General features: G+C 45.9%; 1 protein-coding gene across 9 annotated transcripts in view; it reads right to left on the reverse strand.

Annotated features, from left to right (window-relative positions):
* Window positions 1-20,963, reverse strand: part of KIF21A (kinesin family member 21A) — an 820,176-nt gene that overhangs the window by 433,027 nt on the left and 366,186 nt on the right. For 5 of the 9 annotated variants that reach the window (XM_078679965.1, XM_078679910.1, XM_078679920.1 and 2 more), the window contains exons 12-14: window positions 20,663-20,701; window positions 17,244-17,331; window positions 1,801-1,924 (exon numbers count right to left, since the gene is read on the reverse strand). In XM_078679965.1, coding sequence (XP_078536091.1) covers window positions 1,801-1,924; window positions 17,244-17,331; window positions 20,663-20,701 — 251 coding nt within the window. The remainder of the gene's footprint in view (window positions 1-1,800; window positions 1,925-17,243; window positions 17,332-20,662; window positions 20,702-20,963) is intronic. The other 4 variants (XM_078679946.1, XM_078679984.1, XM_078679930.1 and 1 more) reach the window with 1 other exon arrangement.

Here is a 20,963-nt window from a genome sequence, read left to right on the forward strand (position 1 = left end):
TTAAACTATAGTCATACCTTATAAGATTTGTGACAGTGCGCTTTTGGGTTAAAACAGGCTCTGTTTGACATTGATTGCATTAGTCAAAGTTGCACACTTTTAGTATCTTGCGTTCTGATCCTGATGTCGGGTCTCCTTCCGTAAAACACAAAATCTGCATCTACCCGAATGGAGCACATGCTTTCCTCCTCTCAGTGACTTCCCATTATGCCTTACACTGCAAGGCATAGACGTCTTCCAGGCAATATTCAGGAAAACTATCACAGCTGTGAAATGTATTTTGTTATAATACTGCATATGTACTTCTTTGCATCATATATAACACATCAGAGAAAGTATATATCAAGTGTGGGCTGCCTGATGTGTCTTATAGTGGCTATTTTGAACCTCTGAATTATTTTGGCAGTTTGCTTCACTGTGCTCTTGCCCCGTCACATAGAGTGCACTCCCCTTAAAGATTTTTCTTCTCTGAACATCAACAAAAAAGGCACATACCATGAATTCTTTACTTATTCCACTGTGCCTTACCATACATCAATCAGTCATTTGTTAAGCACACTACATACCTGCGAGGGTCTCAAGGAGCTGGGGGGTGGGGGGGAGCGGTGGGGGCCGCTACTGATCGAACAGCCAGGTCTTTAGTATCCTCCTGAAGGTCAGCAGGTCTTGGATCTATCGTAGGCTCAGTGGGAGCCTACGTAATCATACCTCCAAGGTTTTCTTGTAGTGTACTAGAACATTTTCCACATTTGCTCTTCGAAGAATGTCGGCATTTAATGATACGGTAACAAAGTGGTCATATTACATATGACATCAATATAGGCCAATGCCCTGCGTCAGAAGGTCACAAGCACTAGCCTTTCCTTTGGGAACACAAGGGCTGGGGACAGCGCATAACCAAAGACCACACCTAGCACTTGTACATAACAGACTGTCGTCAGAGCACGATCTGAAGAACTTTGCATGTGGCCAAAGTCCAGTTCCTGCTCCCAGTGACGTTCTGTGTTCAGCTGCATGCCTTATGCAGTGGGCTCGCAGCCACACACACTGGACGCCTAGCCATAGATATAACCAAGTGAACTTAAAGGGTAGAGCTGCTAATTGTATGACCCGGATCTTGCATCTAGATTTTGCTAAGCAAGGCCCTACACTTGATTTAGTGAGCTTTGGAGTGTATGGTTTGAGAAACCTCAACTAAGTCACGCATGATTGTGAAAAGATAAGTGATGTCATCAATTATATTGACGACAACATCATGTGAGGTGGAGTTGGGGTCAGGAATTCAGGTTGTGGGGCAAATTTCAGTTGTTTTTAGGTTTGATGTTGTAAAGGATAGCATGATGCCAAGCTTTTTTTGGTCGGATTTCTTAAAACGAAACCTTAACTTAGAAGGAAGTGTTTATTTCAATGAAGACTGACAGAAAGTAGGGATAACACAAAAGGAGCAAATGGAAAGATACAGAAATTAGATTACAATGCAAAATCAGATATAAACCGGGTGACTAGGGCCCATGGTATCTGAGGGTAGACGATGGGTCATGACTGGCGATCGGTTGGCAGTAGTGAGCATTCTCATGCCTAAGAGGCAGAGGAGTAGGTGATGAAGATTTTTCAGGTACAATGATAATAAAAGCTGCGAGTGTTTCCACAAATGGCCTTCTTCAACCCAATGAATAATCTTAACACCACATGCAGTTTAGAAAAGGAACCAAGGATAATGAAAAAGGACTCAGCCGAAGAACTCAAAAATGAAAGGTTATAAAAATGTCAAAACAACCAATACAGTAGAGTAAACAGTACCTTTTTCATCAGATTCAGAATCTGAATCATCTGAGCTTTCAACAACTTCCAACTCATCATCCTCCTCTTCTTCTTCATCCTCATCCTCTTCCACTTCATGTTCACTGAGTTCCTGGCCTTCCTCCTTTAAAATAAAAGGAAAAATAGATTATGAACATTTTCAAGTGTGACGTTGTCCTTCAAGCCTCTCTAATAAACACTTGAAATGTGATTAATGTTTTTAAAATGAATAAAAAAGAAACCAATCAAGCACATAAACGTAATCCGCTTCTTAAATGTAAAAAAGAGAAAGTTCTTTAACTTTAGTCATGCCCATAACAGGTACTTTATTTAACTGTGGATACCTCATTTTAGAGCATCTCCCAGGCACTTGACTGGTTTCAGAGATTTCACATAGCAGTGCTCCTGAGTCGCTAGGTGGCGGTGTTTGTCTCCGTGCTGACAACACACCACCCTAGAAGTGAAGAAGGGCCATCTTTGCGTGCAGATGTCAGTTTTCTTATCTTTGCCTTTTCCAGCCCTCAGACGCATAACATGAACAACTGCTGATAACAATGCGCTGAATACTAACTTGGTATCTTTTTAAGTGTGAAAAAGAGGCCACTCCACAAAATGGAGAGGTGAAAAGGCAGTAAGGAACCTGGGGTTTGATAGCGTAGTCATCACCAGATGGAGTGATACCAAGGGTTCGTCAAATCGAGGCTTCTAACTGCGGATTGATCACCTTAGAATAGATACCAAAGAAGTACCTTCTTAAGGTACTGAATTGAGCGGGCCAAGTGTCTTTCCCGCTGAACCTGGCTGTCTAGGTCTTCTCTGTGAACGTATCGCCAAAACCCACATTTGAGCCCAGCAGATGTCAAGGACAGGCATCCTTCACACCAAAGCAGGGGTAGCAGCCTTGACTGAAGTGGAATGGACTCCAAGACATTCTGGGACCACTTCTTGGCCAGTGCATTGCAGATCTTTGAGTCAGAGAACACCACAAAAAGTTAATCGGCCACCCAATGGTCCTTGGAATGATCTATGTTAAAGCCTAAAGCCCTGGGGTCCAACCGATGGAGTATCTCTTGTTTAGAGGAGTGGAGTGGAACAAAGAATGGGATAGAGAGGACTGTCCAACATGGAAAGAAGTCACAACTTTGGAAAGAAGGCCATCATAGATATCTGCACCAGTGTGTCTGGGCAAAAAACGGCGTAGGGCGTTTGCACTGATAGTGACTACAGTTCAATCATGAGAATAGCTCACATAATCACAATGAGGATAGCACTCTTTAAAGTAAGAAGAGACAGCAATCAGCTATGCACAGGCAAGGCGTACACAAGATGAACAGTAAGACCAAATACCGTCACACTGAGGTATCGCAAATAGTTTGGGATGGAACAAGCGGTGTCAAACTTTAAAGAAACCTCATCACAGGTGATGAAAATAAGGCTGTTAGGCCCGACAAATGTAGTAAGACCATAGGGGCTAACACATAACTTTCTGCAATGCCCAATTCAAGGTTTTACTGAGCTAAAGACATAACATACACAAAAGGACGTGCAAAAGGGTCGGTATCCTGGGAACCATACCAGATTACAGACTTATCTAAGCACCCAGCATAGACTGATATTGTGGAGATGCTTCTGGTAGCGTAGATGACATCTACCACCTCAGTTGGAAGAACAAAAGCCATTAACTGCTGATGCTAAATCTCCCAGCATGTAGCAGTAAGTTGTGCGAAATCTGATGGAAGATTCTGTTCTGCTGAGTGATAGGACAGTAGGACCCACCAAACTGATAGCCAGATTGGAGGCAGGATGCTCATGCTCAGGAGTTCCATGTTACGCACTCTACTGTCCCTATCTGGGGCAACTAGGATGACTTGGGCCCGGTCCTTCTTGATTTCTTCAGAACACAGGATTTGAGAGGCAACAGCTAGAAGGCGTACAGGAGTCCTTTGCTCCTTTCCAGTAGAAAAGTGCTTCCTAATTAGTGTCCTAGCGGAAACTCAAAAGCGGAAAATCTAACTCAAAATCGTAGACACGGAGTGTTCTAGATAATGGCAAAATGATCTAGATAGGGGTTTCCCTGGTGTTTGGAGAGATCCTGCGGCACTTTGGGATGCAGACGTCAATCTGCCTAACAACACTAGCTCAATTCGTCCACTCTCTGGCATTCAGGGAGCCTGCTTGGGGGCTCCAGCTCAGAAAAACGTTCTGGTGCTCTTGTCAACTCCAGAGACACAATACTTCCTGGCACAGGACCCAGGACACCACCACAACCTGTTTGTTGCAGTAACAGTTGCTGGTGGGGTGTCAGTAAGATCCTGCAGCAGATTCCCTTTGATGGACGGCAGGAAGGTCTTCAGGGCCTGATAAATGGCCTGCATCTCCAGTAATGTGATATGGACTCTGCTTCGTAGGGGCTCCAAGGGCTAATCCAATTCTGTTTCAGGCAAAATGTTTAAACCACTGGGATTCTGAAGGTGGAGTAGAGAAAGCATCAGTATAATGATAGGAGAGTAAATTGTCCACCTCTTCATCATCTTCAATGTGGAGAACATGTTCCAGCCCCTGGAAAACATCAGTCAGAAATGAAAATGGATTCCAACCTCGGGTAGTACTTCTGACAAGGCAAGTGAGCAATAGGGGAATTCTCCTGAGCTTTAGCCTGCACATGCGTTATTTCATAGCATGTCATTGAAGTTGATTATGGATCCAACAGTGAAATGTGCACGGACGCTAGAACTGATGCCAAGCTGGACATAACCAGTTGTGCCTGCGGCAAAGGAACTGAGACTCAGACAGGAGGCGGCAGAAGCCCAAGCTGAGGTCAAACTGAGTCAGTTGGCACTGGGAAGACCTGCTGAAGAAAGTCCAGCTAAAGGTCACAAAGGATCCAAGGGGTCCGAAGGCATGCCAGAGAGACTCAGAACCGTCTGAAACAACTGCAGCATTACCTCCGTGAACGCCCTAATTTGCTGCAGAGTCGACTATGTCCATAGAATTCGGGTCACATCAGCCCCTACCTCGGAATGGGATCTCAATCCCTGTACCTGGAGCGACGGGTAAGAGTAGAAACCCACTTTTGCTGGCGTCAAGACTTGTTTTTTTACTTTGTCATGGACTTATCAAAGAAAGGCTATCAGGAACATCATAAGAACTTTGAGCAGGTCTGGCCTTGATTCTCATGCTCTGCAAGGTAAATTTTGGCTTTGTGCTCCCTGATGACCTTTAGATGCATCAGTTAACATCTGTCTTAGGACTTGAACTTATGTCTGGAGCCAAGCCAGGTCATGTTCGTCAGTGACCAGAATCTGCTTCAGAGAGGAGCAGCACAGCTTAAATCCAGAAGTGTTAGGGCGACATCTCTGCCCTTCTCAAAAACAGATTTGGATACAATTCCGTATAACACCAAAAAGTTGGGAGCTGAGCTCTGGTGCATCAAAATAGAAGAACTGATATCAGTGTGCAGGAATTGAGCCTCTATGAGGCTCCGTGTCTGGATTTGGGTCTCGCAATTACTTTTTGAGATAAATTTGAAAACTTTGTCCTGAAGAAGGTAAAGAAATAGTAATTGTTCACTGAAGCGCCGCATCGGCAGTTCTTCATAAAAGTTTCTTTTATATTCATTGTGTAATACATTTTCATATGTACATGTTTTGTGACTTCTCTGTGAGAAGGTTTAAACTTCTTGAGAAATTGTTTGTAATTCTCAAATATGTATTTTTACAAATAAATAATTCATAGTACAATTTAGTTGCTATTAATTCATTAATTTTAATTTGTTCAACACGTCACAGCAGGCGAAACTGGTTCTTGATATATTGTTTGTTTTTTATCAGATTTGCTCTTTACCAGATTTATGGTACAGGGGGTATATAGGACATGAGCCATTTGCAACCTTGCTCTATGAAACTGGGGGTGTTTACTTGAAGTATAGTCTTGTGGAAAGGGACATTTTGTGTTTTCTTGACATTTAAAATACCAGTAATGGAAAAATATTGCTTCTGACACTAAGTGATATGATTAAGACATCAAAGATTGGGGCCCTGAGGAGGAGCTACGCGCGCATCCGAGATGGCCGCGTGAGCACAGGGCTCCCGAGTCCCTCGCTGCCCTCCGCATATATCCTGGAAGATATTCTGACTTTGACCACGGGTTCTTGAAGATGAACCTCAGCTGACACCTTAGCTATTTTCAAAATTTCATTTGGGCTTTGGGAAACGCAGATACCCCGATCTGAGTTTTGGAGGCCCGCCCTACGGCGACACCGGGAGCTGGCACACCAAGACGCCGGAGAGTAATTGAACAACAGCGGCCTGAGGGGCTACCCGTGTTGCCCTGAGTTGACTTTCGGTTTCGTTTCTGGGCCTCTGCCTCCTCGGGGTCCAGCCTAGCTCCGCTTCCTGATTCTATGCCAACTGTTCTGAGGGCTGGGGTGTTGGGCTGAGCTGTTGCTTTTGCCCCTTCTGCCCACCTTCGTTATTTGCAGTGGTCTGGCGGTGAGCGGCCATTTTCACCAGGTCTCGCGGGCCCCTCCGGGGCTCACCGTTCAACATGACCACCAGGCCTGACAACGAGAAGCGGAAGACTAAAACGCCTCTACGCGGGGGACCGATTCAAACCAACGTCATGTATCGCTATACCCAACCTAAGGGGTCCCCCGGTGGCGCCAGTCGAGCTTTTGAGGGCCCCATTGACGATCCAACTGCGTTGACCGAATTGACTTTGCAGGATGTCATGGGCGCCATTGCCAACATGCAGGCTTCCACTGGTTTTATTTGTATTTGCTGGCTCTGGGCATTTTGCCCTGCATTTTAATTTCCCCCCTCACTTGCACCATAATCTGTACCCCTCACCGCCGTTTGGGCGGGTCTGGTCCTGGGGTGGGTGCCTGGCTCGTTTTGGCAGACATCTTTGAGTGGGGTGAGTGGAGTAAGGTGATTCCATCTACCAGCGCTTCAGTGCGCAGGCGCCGCCTGGGAACATCTATTTAGGCGAGTCCCTACCACTCTCAGCCCCTGACAAGGTAGCTGCTGCCTGTAAGAGCGCTTCGTGCGTTTTTGCAGGAAAAACGCTGTTTTAACTTTTTTATTTGTATTTGCAGGCTCTGGGCATTTTGCCCTGCATTTTAATTTCCCCCCTCACTTGCACCATAATCTGTACCCCTCACCGCCGTTTGGGCGGGTCTGGTCCTGGGGTGGGTGCCTGGCTCGTTTTGGCAGACATCTTTGAGTGGGGTGAGTGGAGTAAGGTGATTCCATCTACCAGCGCTTCAGTGCGCAGGCGCCGCCTGGGAACATCTATTTAACGCTCCTCCCCTAGCGCAGCGGGATCGCGCAGCGGGCGTGTCTTCGCGTGGCCGGAGTCGTGCCAGAGTCCTGCCCGTCTGCGCCCGTCCGCGCTAAGGACGCGCTGGACGTCGCGGTACTCTGGCTAAGGACTATTATTCTATCCTGGCTCTACCATGTTGACGTACTCGCGGGATTGTCTGCTTTCCATCGGTCAGGTAAGCCGCTGCTGTACCCTTTCACCGGTACACCCATTGCGTGGCCCGTATCATTGCCCTTGTAATGGGTGGGCTCTTGACTCTCCGCGTCCTCTCTCAAGGATTATTTCCTCTGAGACTCGCCGCATTACAGACATCCCTAGTACTTTGAAGATCCTGAATCTAAACGTCAGGTCCGCGCTGAAACACTATCAGCATATCTATGACCTCATTGAGGAGGAAGCTCCAGATGTATTTGCCATGACGGAAACATGGCTACAGGACGCTGATACCGCTATCACCAATCTAGCCTGCCCACCCGGCTATTCTATGTACACCCTGAATAGGCTGTCTAGGGGTGGGGGTATCGCGCTAGTGGTAAAAACTATCTACCCTTGCGTCTGGAGTGCCTTAAATATTTCTGGATGTGAAAGTGCCATGTTCAAGGTCTCTGTCAGCCCTGAGTTCACCCTGTCCGGGATGGTCGTTTATCGCCCACCCGGCAGTGATGTGGCGTTCAGAAATGCTTTCCCTGATATTGTCGGCCCTTTGGTCGCTGACTGTGCCAACTTTTCTATCATGGGCGATCTAAATCTGCATTTCGACACCCTCTCTGGCATGACAGTGCGTTCCATCTCTTCTGACCTTGAGGCCTTTCAACTCCTCCAGATGGTTTCCCAGCCTACCCACCTGGGTGGACATATTTTGGATCCCCTGTTTACCAATCTGTTGGGGATTCTAGTTACTTCTGTCTCTCCGGTGGAATGGACAGACCACTTTTTGGTGTCCATTTCCTGCCCTGTTTCGGCCACTCTTTCCACCTCTACGGCCAGACGGGTTCAGAAGAGGGCTTGGAAAAAGCTTAGGTTAGAGGACTTCCATCGTCTTCTATTAGAGGAGCCGCTGGGTCTTTTTACGGATGTGGAAGGGGGGTATGACCTCTTCTGTTCATGGATAACTAGGGCCTTGGACTCTCTGATACCTATCGTTTCTACTAAAATCAATCCCAGAGAGTCGAGCCCCTGGTACGATGGCACTCTCCGGGCCCTAAAGGGTGCCTGTAGACGAGCAGAGAGGGCTTGGAGGAAAACCTATGGGGCTGATCTAAAAGCCTCATATACCAGGTCCGTTAAGCTCTACCATCGAGCTATCTGCCGAGCTCGTGCGGCCTTCTATGCCACCGAATTCCGGAACAGCCCAAATCCGTCAAAAGCTATTTTCAAGGCCGTAAAACAACTTACGGCGAAGCGGACCTCCACTACGACCGTAAGCTCCCTTTCCCATTGTGAATCCCTTGCATCCTACTTTTTGGGGAAGGTCCAAGCTATATATAGGACATTCCCTAGTATAGGGTCCACTGCGGAAAGTGTTAATCGGGTTCACCATCAGACCACACTGCTTGTTTTCCCCCCCCTTACCTCGGATGGTTTTGACAAACTTGCGTTGCAAGTTAAATCTGGGTCTCCATCTGACCCAGTAAGGCCTGCTCTCTTCCGAGACCAAGCTTTTATGGGGCGTACAGTTGTATGCTCCCTTGTCAATCTCTCCTTGGAAACTGGAACTGTACCATCTAAGTGGAAACAAGCCGTGGTGTCCCCGATCATTAAAAAGCCCACCCTGGACCCCTCTAAGCCTGAAAGCTATCGCCCCATCTCGTTGCTGCCCTGGCCAGCCAAGATCACTGAAGCCCACGTCAACTTGGCCCTGTCTGAACATCTGACTCGGACCAATGCCCTCGACCCCACACAAAACGGATTCCGTGCTGGGCACAGTACGGAAACTGCGTTACTTGTGATGGTGGAACATCTCCGGGCAAGGTTGGATGCTGGTCAAACGGCGGCGCTTATTTTGTTAGATCTTAGCGCCGCCTTTGATACGGTAGACCACAGCATCCTCCTGCGTCGGCTCGAGGAGACTGGTATTGGCGGTCAGGTGTTGCAATGGTTCCGCTCCTTTTTAGACGACCGCTCCTTCTGTGTTGCCATCCCTCCCTTCAAGTCCAGTTACCAACCACTGGCCATGGGGGTTCCGCAAGGGTCCTCGCTGAGTCCCACGTTGTTCAATCTATACGTGAGACCGCTGGCTGATGTCGCTAGGCAGTGGGGCCTTACTTTGGTCTCATATGCCGACGACACTCAGCTGGCGGTTACTCTCAGCGGGGATGCGGAAATTGAGGCCCCCAGGTTTCAGTCCGGACTGAAGGCGGTGGCTAGTTGGCTGACAGGCAACTGCCTTCAGCTGAACGCCACTAAAACAGAGGTGATGGTCGTCGGGAAGGGAGTGGAGCTGTGGGGTGACCACTGGTGGCCCTCAGAGCTGGGTCCTACTCCGATCCCGGTATCGGAAGTGAAAAATCTGGGGGTGTGGCTGGATGCGGGCCTCTCCTTTATAGGCCATACTAAGAGAACTGCGGCCTGCTGTTTCGGTCTCCTGAGGGGCTTGAGACCTGTTCTCAAGTTCTTTGACGCCCCGACCAGGCAGCTGGTGATCCAGGCCACTATCATCTCTCGCCTGGATTATGCCAGCTCTCTCCTGGCTGGGGCCAACCAGGCTGAACTAACCCGTTTACAACGGGTTCAGAATGCTGCGGCGAGGGCGATTGTTGGTTTACCCAGATTCTGCTCAGTGACAGGTGTCCTTCGCTCCCTACACTGGCTCCCGGTTAGAAAGCGCATCCTTTTTAAGGTCTTGTGCCTTGCTTTTAAAATCTTGAGAGGTACAGGCCCGGAAATCCTGTCGAGTTGTCTGTCTTTTTATGTCCCTGCCCGGTGCCTCCGCTCTCAAGGTCTGGCCCTTGCGGTGGTTCCCAGATTCAGGCTTAGCCGCATGGGAGGCCGCTCGTTTAGGGTAATGGCTGCGTCAGCATGGAACTCCCTGCCCGTTGAAATCCGCCTGCTGGAGGACCTTTTGACTTTTCGGAAGGCCTTAAAAACCTTCTTGTTTTAGTTGTTTCTTAGTCTCTTTTCTTGCCTCTCGTTGTGTTACGGGCTACCTTGTCTCTGCGCCAGGACGCTCCTTGGCTGGAGTATCTGTGCGCACAATAAATAGACGTAACATAACATAACATAACATAACATGAGGCTCTCGCTCTCAAAATAGACACTGTAGCGGTTGATGTTACTTTGATCAGAGCTGATTTGTCGAAGACCAATGAAAGGGTCAAGTCTCTGGACCTGAAGACTTCTAGCCTCACGACCGATGTCTCTGATCTGCAGACGGAAGCTGGACGCTTGCGCTCCTCCAACGATCTCATGGTCCATCGCCTGGAGGATTTTGAAAATAGGGCCCGGCGCAACAACATACGCCTTATTGGGGTTCCTGAAACCTCTGGTGCCTTGGCAACTGATCTTCTCGTGGAAGACATCGTCTTGAATCACCTGGCCCCCACAGGCCTGAGTAAATTCTTTGCCGTGGATCGTGCCCATCGAGTGCCGGGCGGAAAGCCGAAGTCGGGCACAACACCGAGACCTATCATCGCCAGGATCTTCAATTTTCGGGACAGAGACACTATTCTACAGGCCTCGAGAGTAAGTGGCCACGTAAAATTCGAGAACACGACGGTGAGTTTCTACCCGGACTTCACGCAGCTTGTTCAGAGACAAAGGGTGGGGTTTCAGGGAGTGAAGCGAAGGCTGAGAGACTTGGGCCTGAAATATGCAATGCTGTTTCCAACCAGGCTGCGTGTCGAATACGACGACCGGACTTTCTTCTTTGATCGTCCTGATGGAGTTAGTGACTGGCTGGATACCCTCCCCAAACAGACTGATCCAACCGGGCATCCGGGTGGAGCCGAGGGCGGTGTATCGGAACAAGAGTGACATTATGATTCCTGATTTCTGAACATTCACGTATTATTTGGCTGGGTTTGATATTTCTTCTATTACTGTGTCCTATTGCTATATACCCGAGGGTGGCGGGGGGAGTGGGACTCTTTCCTCCTCAGGGGTTTCTTTTCGTAGACTAGTTTAATGATAGGGCGACAGGCACACTGCAAGTTGGGGTGGCTTTTGAGTCTAACGCAGGGGTGCAGGTGGGGGGCGTTGTAACGGGTTCTCATTGGGGGGTGGTGGGGGTTCTTTCAAGGCAACGTATCGTATTTCTTCTTGATTAGGTAATTGTGTTCGTTGTGGGATGGGTTCTGTACTTCTTTCTGGGATGGGGGTTAGTGGGTTGAAACTAATGTGTTGGAATGTCAATGGGTTGGGGGATGGGGATAGGATAAAACGGGGTGTGGTGTTACAGCTATTGCGACGCCTCTCCCCCGATATTGTGTTGTTGCAGGAAACGCATCTGGTTGGGAACACGTGCCATGCCATGAATCGGCGAGGGTATCGTCTGGTGGCACATTCTGGCTTCACCTCTGGTTCTAGGGGTGTGGGCATCCTCGTCAGGTCCTCCCTCCCCTTGGCAATCGATGATGTGATTCTTGACGATAGGGGGCGCTATGCTGCTCTCACTGGTAGATGGGAGGGGAGGGCGGTCTCATTTGTCACTGTCTATATCCCGCCAGGTCTACAGACCTCGACTTTTGCGGATCTTGGGCGTGTAGTACTGGGGCTCCCTGAGGGCATCTTGGTGATAGGCGGAGACTTCAATTCGGTCGTCTCCGGTAACATAGATCGCTACCCACCCAGGGATCTCCCCAAGTCGCAATCCTGGTTGAGTGGGTTCCTGGAGACACTGGGTCTGGTGGACTGTTGGAGGCTGCTGCACCCGGATCAGGCGCAATACACCTTTCACTCTGGAGCCCAAGGCAGTCTGTCCAGACTCGACTATATCCTGTTGCCGGCGGCGCTGTCCTCCTCTATTGGGGAGGTGAGGCACCTCGCCCGGGGCATACCCGACCACTCCCCAGTCTGCCTTAGCATGGATACTACTATGAGTAATGAGGGACGGATTGCCCCTATAAACTCCTGGTTTCTTCGCAATCCCAAGACCCGTACCGAATTGGTGAAATCCCTCGATCATTATTTTGTAGAAAATGTGGGGTGTGTGTCATCTACTGTATCGTTGTGGGAGGCGTTTAAGACTGTGATACGTGGGCAGGCTTTATCTCCGATTGCTCTCGCCAAGAAAAGTAAGCGTGAAGAGGTGGTTCGACTGGAGGCAGAGATAACCGCACTGGAGAGTGACTTGGCGCGCGGAGTGTCCCGCGCCAAACTTCACTCCCTCTGCCTCAAACAATTAGACTATAGGGCCCTAGTTACTGATGCTGCGAAGGTCATGAGCAGGGAACAGCAGGGCAGACTGTATGATGTTGGGGATACGGCGGGTAAATTGATTGCGTGGCTGGACAAGAAAGAAAGGGCGAGTCGTGTAGTTCCTGTGATTGAGAACCTGGACGGAGTGTGCGTGACTGACCCGGCTGCAATTGTTGAATGCTTTGCGGAGCACTTCCGAATTGTTTATGCTCCGGTCTCGGACAGGCCGGAGTCTGACTCTCATTTGTTGCTTCGCGATATTACTTTGCCCTGCCTGTCTGCGGCTGACAGAGACCTGATGGACGCGGTGCTGTCGGCTGATGAGGTGGCTACCGCCATTCGTTCAGTCCGCTCTGCTGTGATGTATTCCTATGGGTACTGTATCGATCCCCCTATTCCTGACCCTGGTTTGGTTAATAAATTAACTAGCAGCCATCTAACGGCATAGAAACCTGTTATCTGATCAAGCCACACCACGGCACAGAAGCGCGTTATCTGATTAAGTCATAACGCATGCCATCTAATTAGGCAAGCGATATTCCTCTAGCCCCCTGATAGGCATACGGAGTTCTCAAAACAAATCAAACCTACAGCGACCTGGGAAAATCCCCGCAGCCATTGTTTTGATTTCATCGAGAACATCAGTAAAGAATGTGCGAACGAACCCGTTCGTATGACATCCTTATTGACGTATTTATGTCCATCCTTACGTCAATCTCGGCACCTTTCAGGTATAAATATTACCGACATTGCCTTAAGCAAGTACACGCGGTGGTGACGAGATTGGAGCAGCGAGACTTGCCGAGGAGCCCAGCTGAGAGCGAAGCCCACAGACGCTGCCCCGTCTTTCTGACGCGCTGAGAGAGAGACGCTGCCTTTTCTCCTGCCGAGAAATCCAGCTCCGGCGCTTCCAAGCCGCCCTCGCAGGCAGCTGGAATATCAAGACCTGGGATAAGAGATACCAGCCCTCCAACCTTCTAGATCCCAGGTACAGAACTGAATAACCCCTTGCAGAGAATTCTTGAGTCAGTCCCTTGGCAAAACAAACTTAACTTAAACTGCTACTTATCTACTCCCGCCCACGTATTAGGCTTAGGTCAGGTACACTGGGGTAGGCGTGGTTAGAAGCACCAGTTGAGTACGATTAGTCAAATGTATATATGTATGTATCTATTTTATCCATTTTAAAGTATCATATGGCTCAAAAACCATATCAATGCTTTTACAGTATTATTTTATAATTCTGTCTTTACTGTATGCACTTTACTTAACTATAAGTATTGCAATAATAGCGATTCATTTCTCTTGTACGAGAAAAGAGACTGATCAATAAATAACATCTTTTATTGAACACGCCCATCTCTTCCTTTCTCTACAAACTGGTGAAACTAAGAATGCACTGAACTGACTGAGTAAAATAAGTTGTCTTTTGTTTTCACACGACTCTAGAGATACACTCTTGATTAGGGGAGAGCAAAGTTGTCATGTTCTATGGTTGTCAGAAACTAAATCCCTTCTTGTCTATTCAGGGAGGTTCAGATCCTCCTTGCCTATTCGAGAAAGTTTCTAGTGAACTCTGAGCTAGCTGGCAAACACAAAACTTTAAGTCTAATATCGTCGGTAGAAGACCTAGTTAACCTCTGCCCTAGGTCTATATTATTGAAGATATTATTCCAATGCGCAGAGCCTATTGGGATAATAGGAACTACACTACACTGCAAGGCCATGGGTCCTAATGGTCTGCCCATTGAACTGTATAAATTGTGTCCGGATACACTGGCCCCGTATCTTCGTGACATGTTTCTAGAGTCCAGCGACTCTGGCTCCCTCCCACGTGACCAGCGTATTGCTACTATCGTAGTGATTCACAAGGAAGGGAAGCCACGGGATCGCTGTTCATCTTATAGACCAATCTCGCTTCTAAACGCTGAACCGAAAATTCTGGCCAAGTTATTAGCTACCCGCCTGACGAACGTTATCAGCGAACTGGTCCATCCGGATCAGTCCGGTTTTATCCCGCACCGTAACACGGCGCTCAACCTGCGGCGATTGCACGGTGTTCTCGCGAGGGCGGCGTCTTTTCATGAGCCGGCCATCTTAGCTTCCTTGGATGCTACGATGGCCTTCGATACTCTTGAGTGGCCTTATCTTGCGAAATTCGGCTTCGGCCCCGGGTTCATCGGCTGGGTGAAACTTTTGTATGCTGAGCCACTGGCGCAGGTGGTTGTGAATGGTCGGGTCTCAGCGTCTTTTGTCCTCGGGAGGGGCACGCGACAGGGCTGCCCGTTGTCACCACTGCTGTTCGCGCTCGCCCTTGAGCCGCTGGCTGCCTGGCTGCGCTGGGAGCCCTCGCTTAAGGGGATCAAGTTGTCCCCGGACTTTGAGGATCGCGTCTCGCTCTACGCGGATGATATTTTATTGTACCTTACGTCCCCTCGAAAATCTCTGAATGTTTTGTTCGATGTGCTTACTTCGTTTGGGAAAAACTCGGGCCTTGTGATCAACTGGGCTAAATCCTGTGTATACGTGCTCTCGGGCGGTCCCCCTCCCTTGCCTCGCAGATGCCCCATTCGGGTCTCTCCGACGGGCTTTAAGTACTTGGGGATTTTTATATCTTTGGACCCTGTGGCTCGCTACGAACATAATCTGCTCCCTCCCCTTCAAAGACTGAGACTTGACGTTGTGCGCTGGCGCGGGTTGCCGCTATCACCGCTCGGGCACGCAGCCCTGTTTAAAATGATGGCCCTGCCGAGGTTTTTGTACGCGCTTCAGAATACGTTCGATATTATTCCGGCGAGCTACTTTAGAGAGGTTGAGAGCCTGCAGAGACGGTTAATCTGGGATGGACGCTCGCGTATTGTCCTCGCTAAACTCACTTTTGCCTGGTATGATGGGGGTATAGCACTGCCGGATATTAGGCGTTACTATTGGGCCTCGCAGCTGAGTGCGATCAATCATGCGAGATATGCCCCTGCTCTTAACCCGGCGTTCGAGATGGATAAATATTTGCTATCGGGCGGGGACTACAGGAGGGCGCTCTACTCCAAGGCGGCAGGCAAGGATTTATCTGGACCTACCAAGATTGCTGTACACGTGTGGCATGCTGCGAATGCGTCTGTGGGATGGGAAGATCGATTGACTCGTGCGACCCACTTGTATGCTTCTGAAAAGTTGGGATGTCTCTGTAAAACGAAAGGGTTTGAAAAATGGGATATGATTGGTATTAGCTGCGTGGGCGATCTCTGGGTCAAGGGCAAAATCAAGACCTTTGCGGCACTACAGACAGAATATGAATTGAGTGACAGGAAATTCTTCCGATATGCACAGATTCACCATGGCTTGAGCTCGGTTCTCCCTGCGGGTACTGTCATCCCCGAGTCCTCCCCCCTCGAAGATAGGATTCTTGACGGCCACGTCCCCGACAGTACCATTTCCCTGATATATAAGAAGTTGATCAACACCCGGGTGGATCTGCTGGTGCGTCTTAGGGAGGTCTGGACCGGCGATGGTTTGGAGCTGGACGACGAGGATTGGCAAGCTGCATTATCCTCGCTTAAGGAAGTCGCGATTCCTGCCCGTCTCCGTCTTGTTCAGCTCAAAATCTTACATCGTGTATATGTCACTGGTCCGCACTTGATTCATATGGGTTATTCCTTAGACGGGTTATGTAAGCTTGGATGTGGGATGCTTGGTACCTTCCTCCATATACTTTGGGAGTGTCCGGAGGTGGTGCAGTTCTGGAATAGTGTGCACACAGTGATGGGTAGGGTCACGGGGGTGGTGCTGCAGCCCGAGGCTAGACGATGTCTGTTGAATGTGTGGGAGCCGAATGATTATAGTGTGGCCCAGACGCAGTGGGCGACCCTTGGGAATATGATTGCCAAAAGGGATGTGGCGCAGTTGTGGGGTTCCCAGCGACCGCCCACGGTGTCGGTGTGGAAGGAGAATATGGACTGGTGTATGTTCAGAGAGAAGACTGTATGTGGCGCGGGGCAAACCTAGAGAATGGAATAGTATATGGAGCCAATAGAACGCATACCGTGGAAATATATGTGCGCCTCCATTCGTGGAAAACCCCAAAGTCCCTCTGTCCCCCTGATCCGGCATTCCAAATATTGTGTGCTTTCTGTTATCCTTAATTTGTTTTCCCGCTGGCCCCATCCCCACAATATGTGCTATTGATCTGTTGTATAATATTGTGCCTAGGTGTCCTCCTATGTGAACACATGTCCATATACACTGTCTCCTTTTTTGCCTTGTACGTTGTTTTTTCATCTTTCAATAAAAATTTATATAAAAAAAAAATAAAAAAAAGATTGGGGCCCTTTCACTTGCATGGAGCGGTGGACAATTTGTCAATGTGAAAATATGATTCTCATCATTTCTCTCTGAAATTGTTGTCAGACCATAAGATGAAATCAGACAGCTGCACTTTCTATGAAGTTTTGCTTTGTCTTGCCAATTAGCTTTGGGTGACCTGATATTCAAGATATTTAGGCAAAAATTATTTTTGTCAAGTTCTAACCATTTAATCCTCATAAGGCAGAAGGTGCCACAATCCACATAATTCTAGGTAAGATATGACTCAAATACGCACAATTTAGTTTGTCAAACTCAGATATAAATATTTGCTTGAATATCATTAATTAGGAAACATCATCTACAACAATTAATGGTTAAAATACAAAGGAAATCAGGCCTCAACATTGTATATTAAGCGGTTCTAATAGTCTCATATGAGAGTAAATGTTGTCTCTTTCACTTACAACCATCAAGTCACGGTTTTTTCTTTCAGAAATTCCTTTTTCCTCAGATTTTTCTTGCTCTGTATCTGTATTATCATCTTTCACAACACTAAAAGAAACATAAATGCAACACTTACAATTTCATAAATTGTAATACATTTCAATATTACCATGTTTCTTAAATGTATTTATATTGTTATAAAGCCTAGTTTCTGCTTGGAATACAAAAATTAGTATTATAAAAGACTGATCAAGGCAGTCATTATTTTCTGAATGTAGTTCTGTCAATATTGACGTTATTGAGAATATTTCTCTCACCATTAATGATAAAAGGAATCACAAAATATAATTAAGGATGCATTACACTGCCAACACAAATTCTAAGATAAAAAAACAACTTTATCAAACAGAAAGTACAAATAATGAAAAATGCAACTGAGAATAAAAGATTACGGGCCTCATTTAGACTTTGGCCAACTACGGCTTGCTATATTTAGAGACATCTGTTGGATTAGCAGAGATCTCTGTGGCTCGAATTGAACCACTGCCACGGCTCCGCTAAAGGTACTGAAAGTTTGCTGAGCGGCCGCCATGTTTTGAATGGCTGCCAGGTTTTATACGGCTGCTCACTAAACTATTTTGCTTCTGCACTTAAACGCCCGGAGTGGGAGCTTGTTTTTCAAAAACAAAATACTAAAGACCCTGGGAGTTTTCTCTCAGGGTGTGGGTCATTTGTATTTGTCTCTGTTCTGGACAGCTAGAAAAAAAATACATCAGGTGCTAAATCTCTAAATCACAAGTACGCAAACTAGTTCATTCAATGACTTAAGGATGCCAAGTACGAGGAACAGGTTGCCAGTAGTAAAAAGAACAGCAATTCTTAAATACAATCTAAAAAAGATTAATAGAAGACAATGAAAGATCCAACTTTCAATTCCCTTTGCGTCCTCTACTGCCATGTTTACTCTGCGGTATACTATATGAAAAGTTAAGTGTCTTGACAAAACTGTACCAAAAAAGAATAGGATATCTAAAACATCTTGTCAAAACAGTGAGGAAGAAAGCATTGTGCACCACTAAGAAGAAATTGTTAGATTCTAATTCATGTACAAATGAAAATCTCATTGTTTGTGTACCGATATTTAGGCCGTGCACAACCAAGTTGAATACACTGATTTTAAGCAAATAAGATCTACCAAAGAAAGAACCAGAAAGAATGAAAACAGCTATTTTTCTATTCAAAGAGAATAAGAACTTGAAATATTCCCCAGCAAGGTCAGCCGGACAAACAAGATAACATGCACAAAATTAACAGAGCTAGTAGACCTCCAATTCTGATATGTACAGAATGCCTATTAGTTAGCAAAAGCATGACATTTGTAGGCAGTGACGTTCAGGTGAAATAAATTAGTTTTTCACAATCAGCCACATTTTATGTTACTTATGCAATGAAGTACCACCATCACCTATTTACCATAAGCAAGAAAAGAATTGGAAAACACGGAGTCTACATTAGGTGCAATGAGAAAAAAAGGCTCACACTGTTAGAACATTTCATAGCCTAAAGAGCCCATTCTAAATAGGAATTAATTTTTAACTGCAATGAAACTTATCAAAGAAGAGGGGTCAGTCATTGAACTGTGCGGGTTACACAAGCAAACTTTCCACAAAAACTTTAACAGCAAGAGGGAAGTATGTGACAAGATTTCGCATCTAGGGAAATACAGCACTTATGTGCTACATTGTTTTTTTGCAGAGATAGGGCCTGCAACCTGTACCATGCATGAAGAGTAAAAGCAAAATAACACCTTGTCACATGAATACTCTGAGCTCTATTCGAATGTGCTTTCTACTTTAAATTATTGCTAATACAATAACCATGACATCATTGCGGCAAATGTCAAAAACCTAAGAAGATGTGTTATGCAAGAAATATTGAATACAAAAAGGTCTTGGTTGCACATTAAGGTTTAAATGAGGAGCACCAGCTCCATGAACCATAGATATCACTACTGCCCCTTATACGCATTTTTACCAAAGTAATCGTAATATTGCCTAAAACATACGCTTTCTAGTGATATAGAGTTACAAGGTTACCTTATGTGTTTTGCCCAGTTGGAAAGTGGGAAAAGTGAAACAGGCCCAACAATCTACAGTGCCATTTGACCACTGCACACTCCTGGAAAAATGTAGCCCATCAAATAGAAAGAACATTCACATACTAAATTTGTCCAGCTCAGACTATATCTAAATATCTCGCTTTCTCTCTCTGGCACACACTTTCTCTCCCTCTCGCTCACAATTGCTACCACACGTCCATTCCATCACATAACCATAATAGTCCTAGATATGAAAGCAGTCTTCCAAAACAAATGTGGCCTTGAGATATTACTTTAAATTGGGAATCTGATGAAATGTAGTTTACAAAACATTAAATTCTCCATACTAAAACCCTTCATCATCATTTGTAAACAATATAAGCATTTCAAAATACATTTATGAACACTGGCAATGTATTATAGTGATCATCTAACAACATTATTAATAGATCGGTGACAATCAAAATACCGCTTTAGACAATGGCAGCAACAAATTATCCTTATATAGAAATAATTTGACACATTCCCACTACAGGATGTGCAAGTTTTGAATCCCTATGTTCATGATCCTTTTCAGGAGTGATTACTACAATTACAATAAGAATTCATTGATTTTAGCATAAAATGCAAAGTATAATATTACTGAAGGCTGTACTGTATGAACTCTGGAAAAAAAATGCAACTCTGTTTCAGCTCAAGCACAGCATTCCAAAAGCTATGGCTCAAAAGGTTCATGCACAGTTACTTAAAAAAAATTATACCGTCACTTTTTATAAGAATATTCTCACAGGTTATGTTTTACATCAAGTCAATAGTCTTTATGAATATGTGGTTGCCAATAGTTGAAAATTTACATTAACGGACAGACCAGAAATGTAATAGGCAACAAAACATTTACTCAATATTCTTCTTACTGTCATTTCTAAAAATGATCAGCCCTCTCATCAAAATGAACTTTTGGACATCCCTGCAGTGAATGGAGATAGTGGACATATTCAAACATTTTTCATTTTATCAGGTCTGTTTCTCTTTGGTAAGTTACAGAACAGACTGATAGTTTATTTCTTCTTTAGGAAATGCGTGTTTGAGCCAGAGTACAGCACTTCTTAATGCACAACTACTACGTTTAACAAACTAAAAATCAAATATAGTTAATGTTAAAAAAAACCAAAATAATCTAATAAGTACCCTTTGGATATAAAAGAGTTAATTTATAAAAATATAAGAAGCTAAGTACAGGTTGCCTAGGATCAAATTTATTATCAAGTTATTGTGTGTATTGTATTGTAACTATTGGTTAATTGATAGCTTAGTTTAAAATAACCTGAAAAATATTCCAACCTTCTTTCTTCGCGATTGCTTTCTTCAAGCTGCAGTAGCCTTCAAAAGCAGGTGTACAGTTTTGGAAAGTCAAGTCAATGAACAGCACACCCAACAAATCGAGGAAGCGATAAAAAGTTAAAAATTATGTATCAGATTTGTGACTAAAAACAGCACAAAATATACTATCAAGATACTGTTTAAAATATGACATTTTACAATATTTGTAGGTAACTTTGGAGGCATGATCAAACACTACCTTGTTAAGTTTATGTAATACTAATCAGTAAATCCTAAACAAACTTAGAATAAACTCTCTTCA

This window comes from Lissotriton helveticus, chromosome 1_1, assembly GCF_964261635.1.
Source record: "Lissotriton helveticus chromosome 1_1, aLisHel1.1, whole genome shotgun sequence".
Lineage (NCBI taxonomy): Eukaryota > Metazoa > Chordata > Amphibia > Caudata > Salamandridae > Lissotriton > Lissotriton helveticus.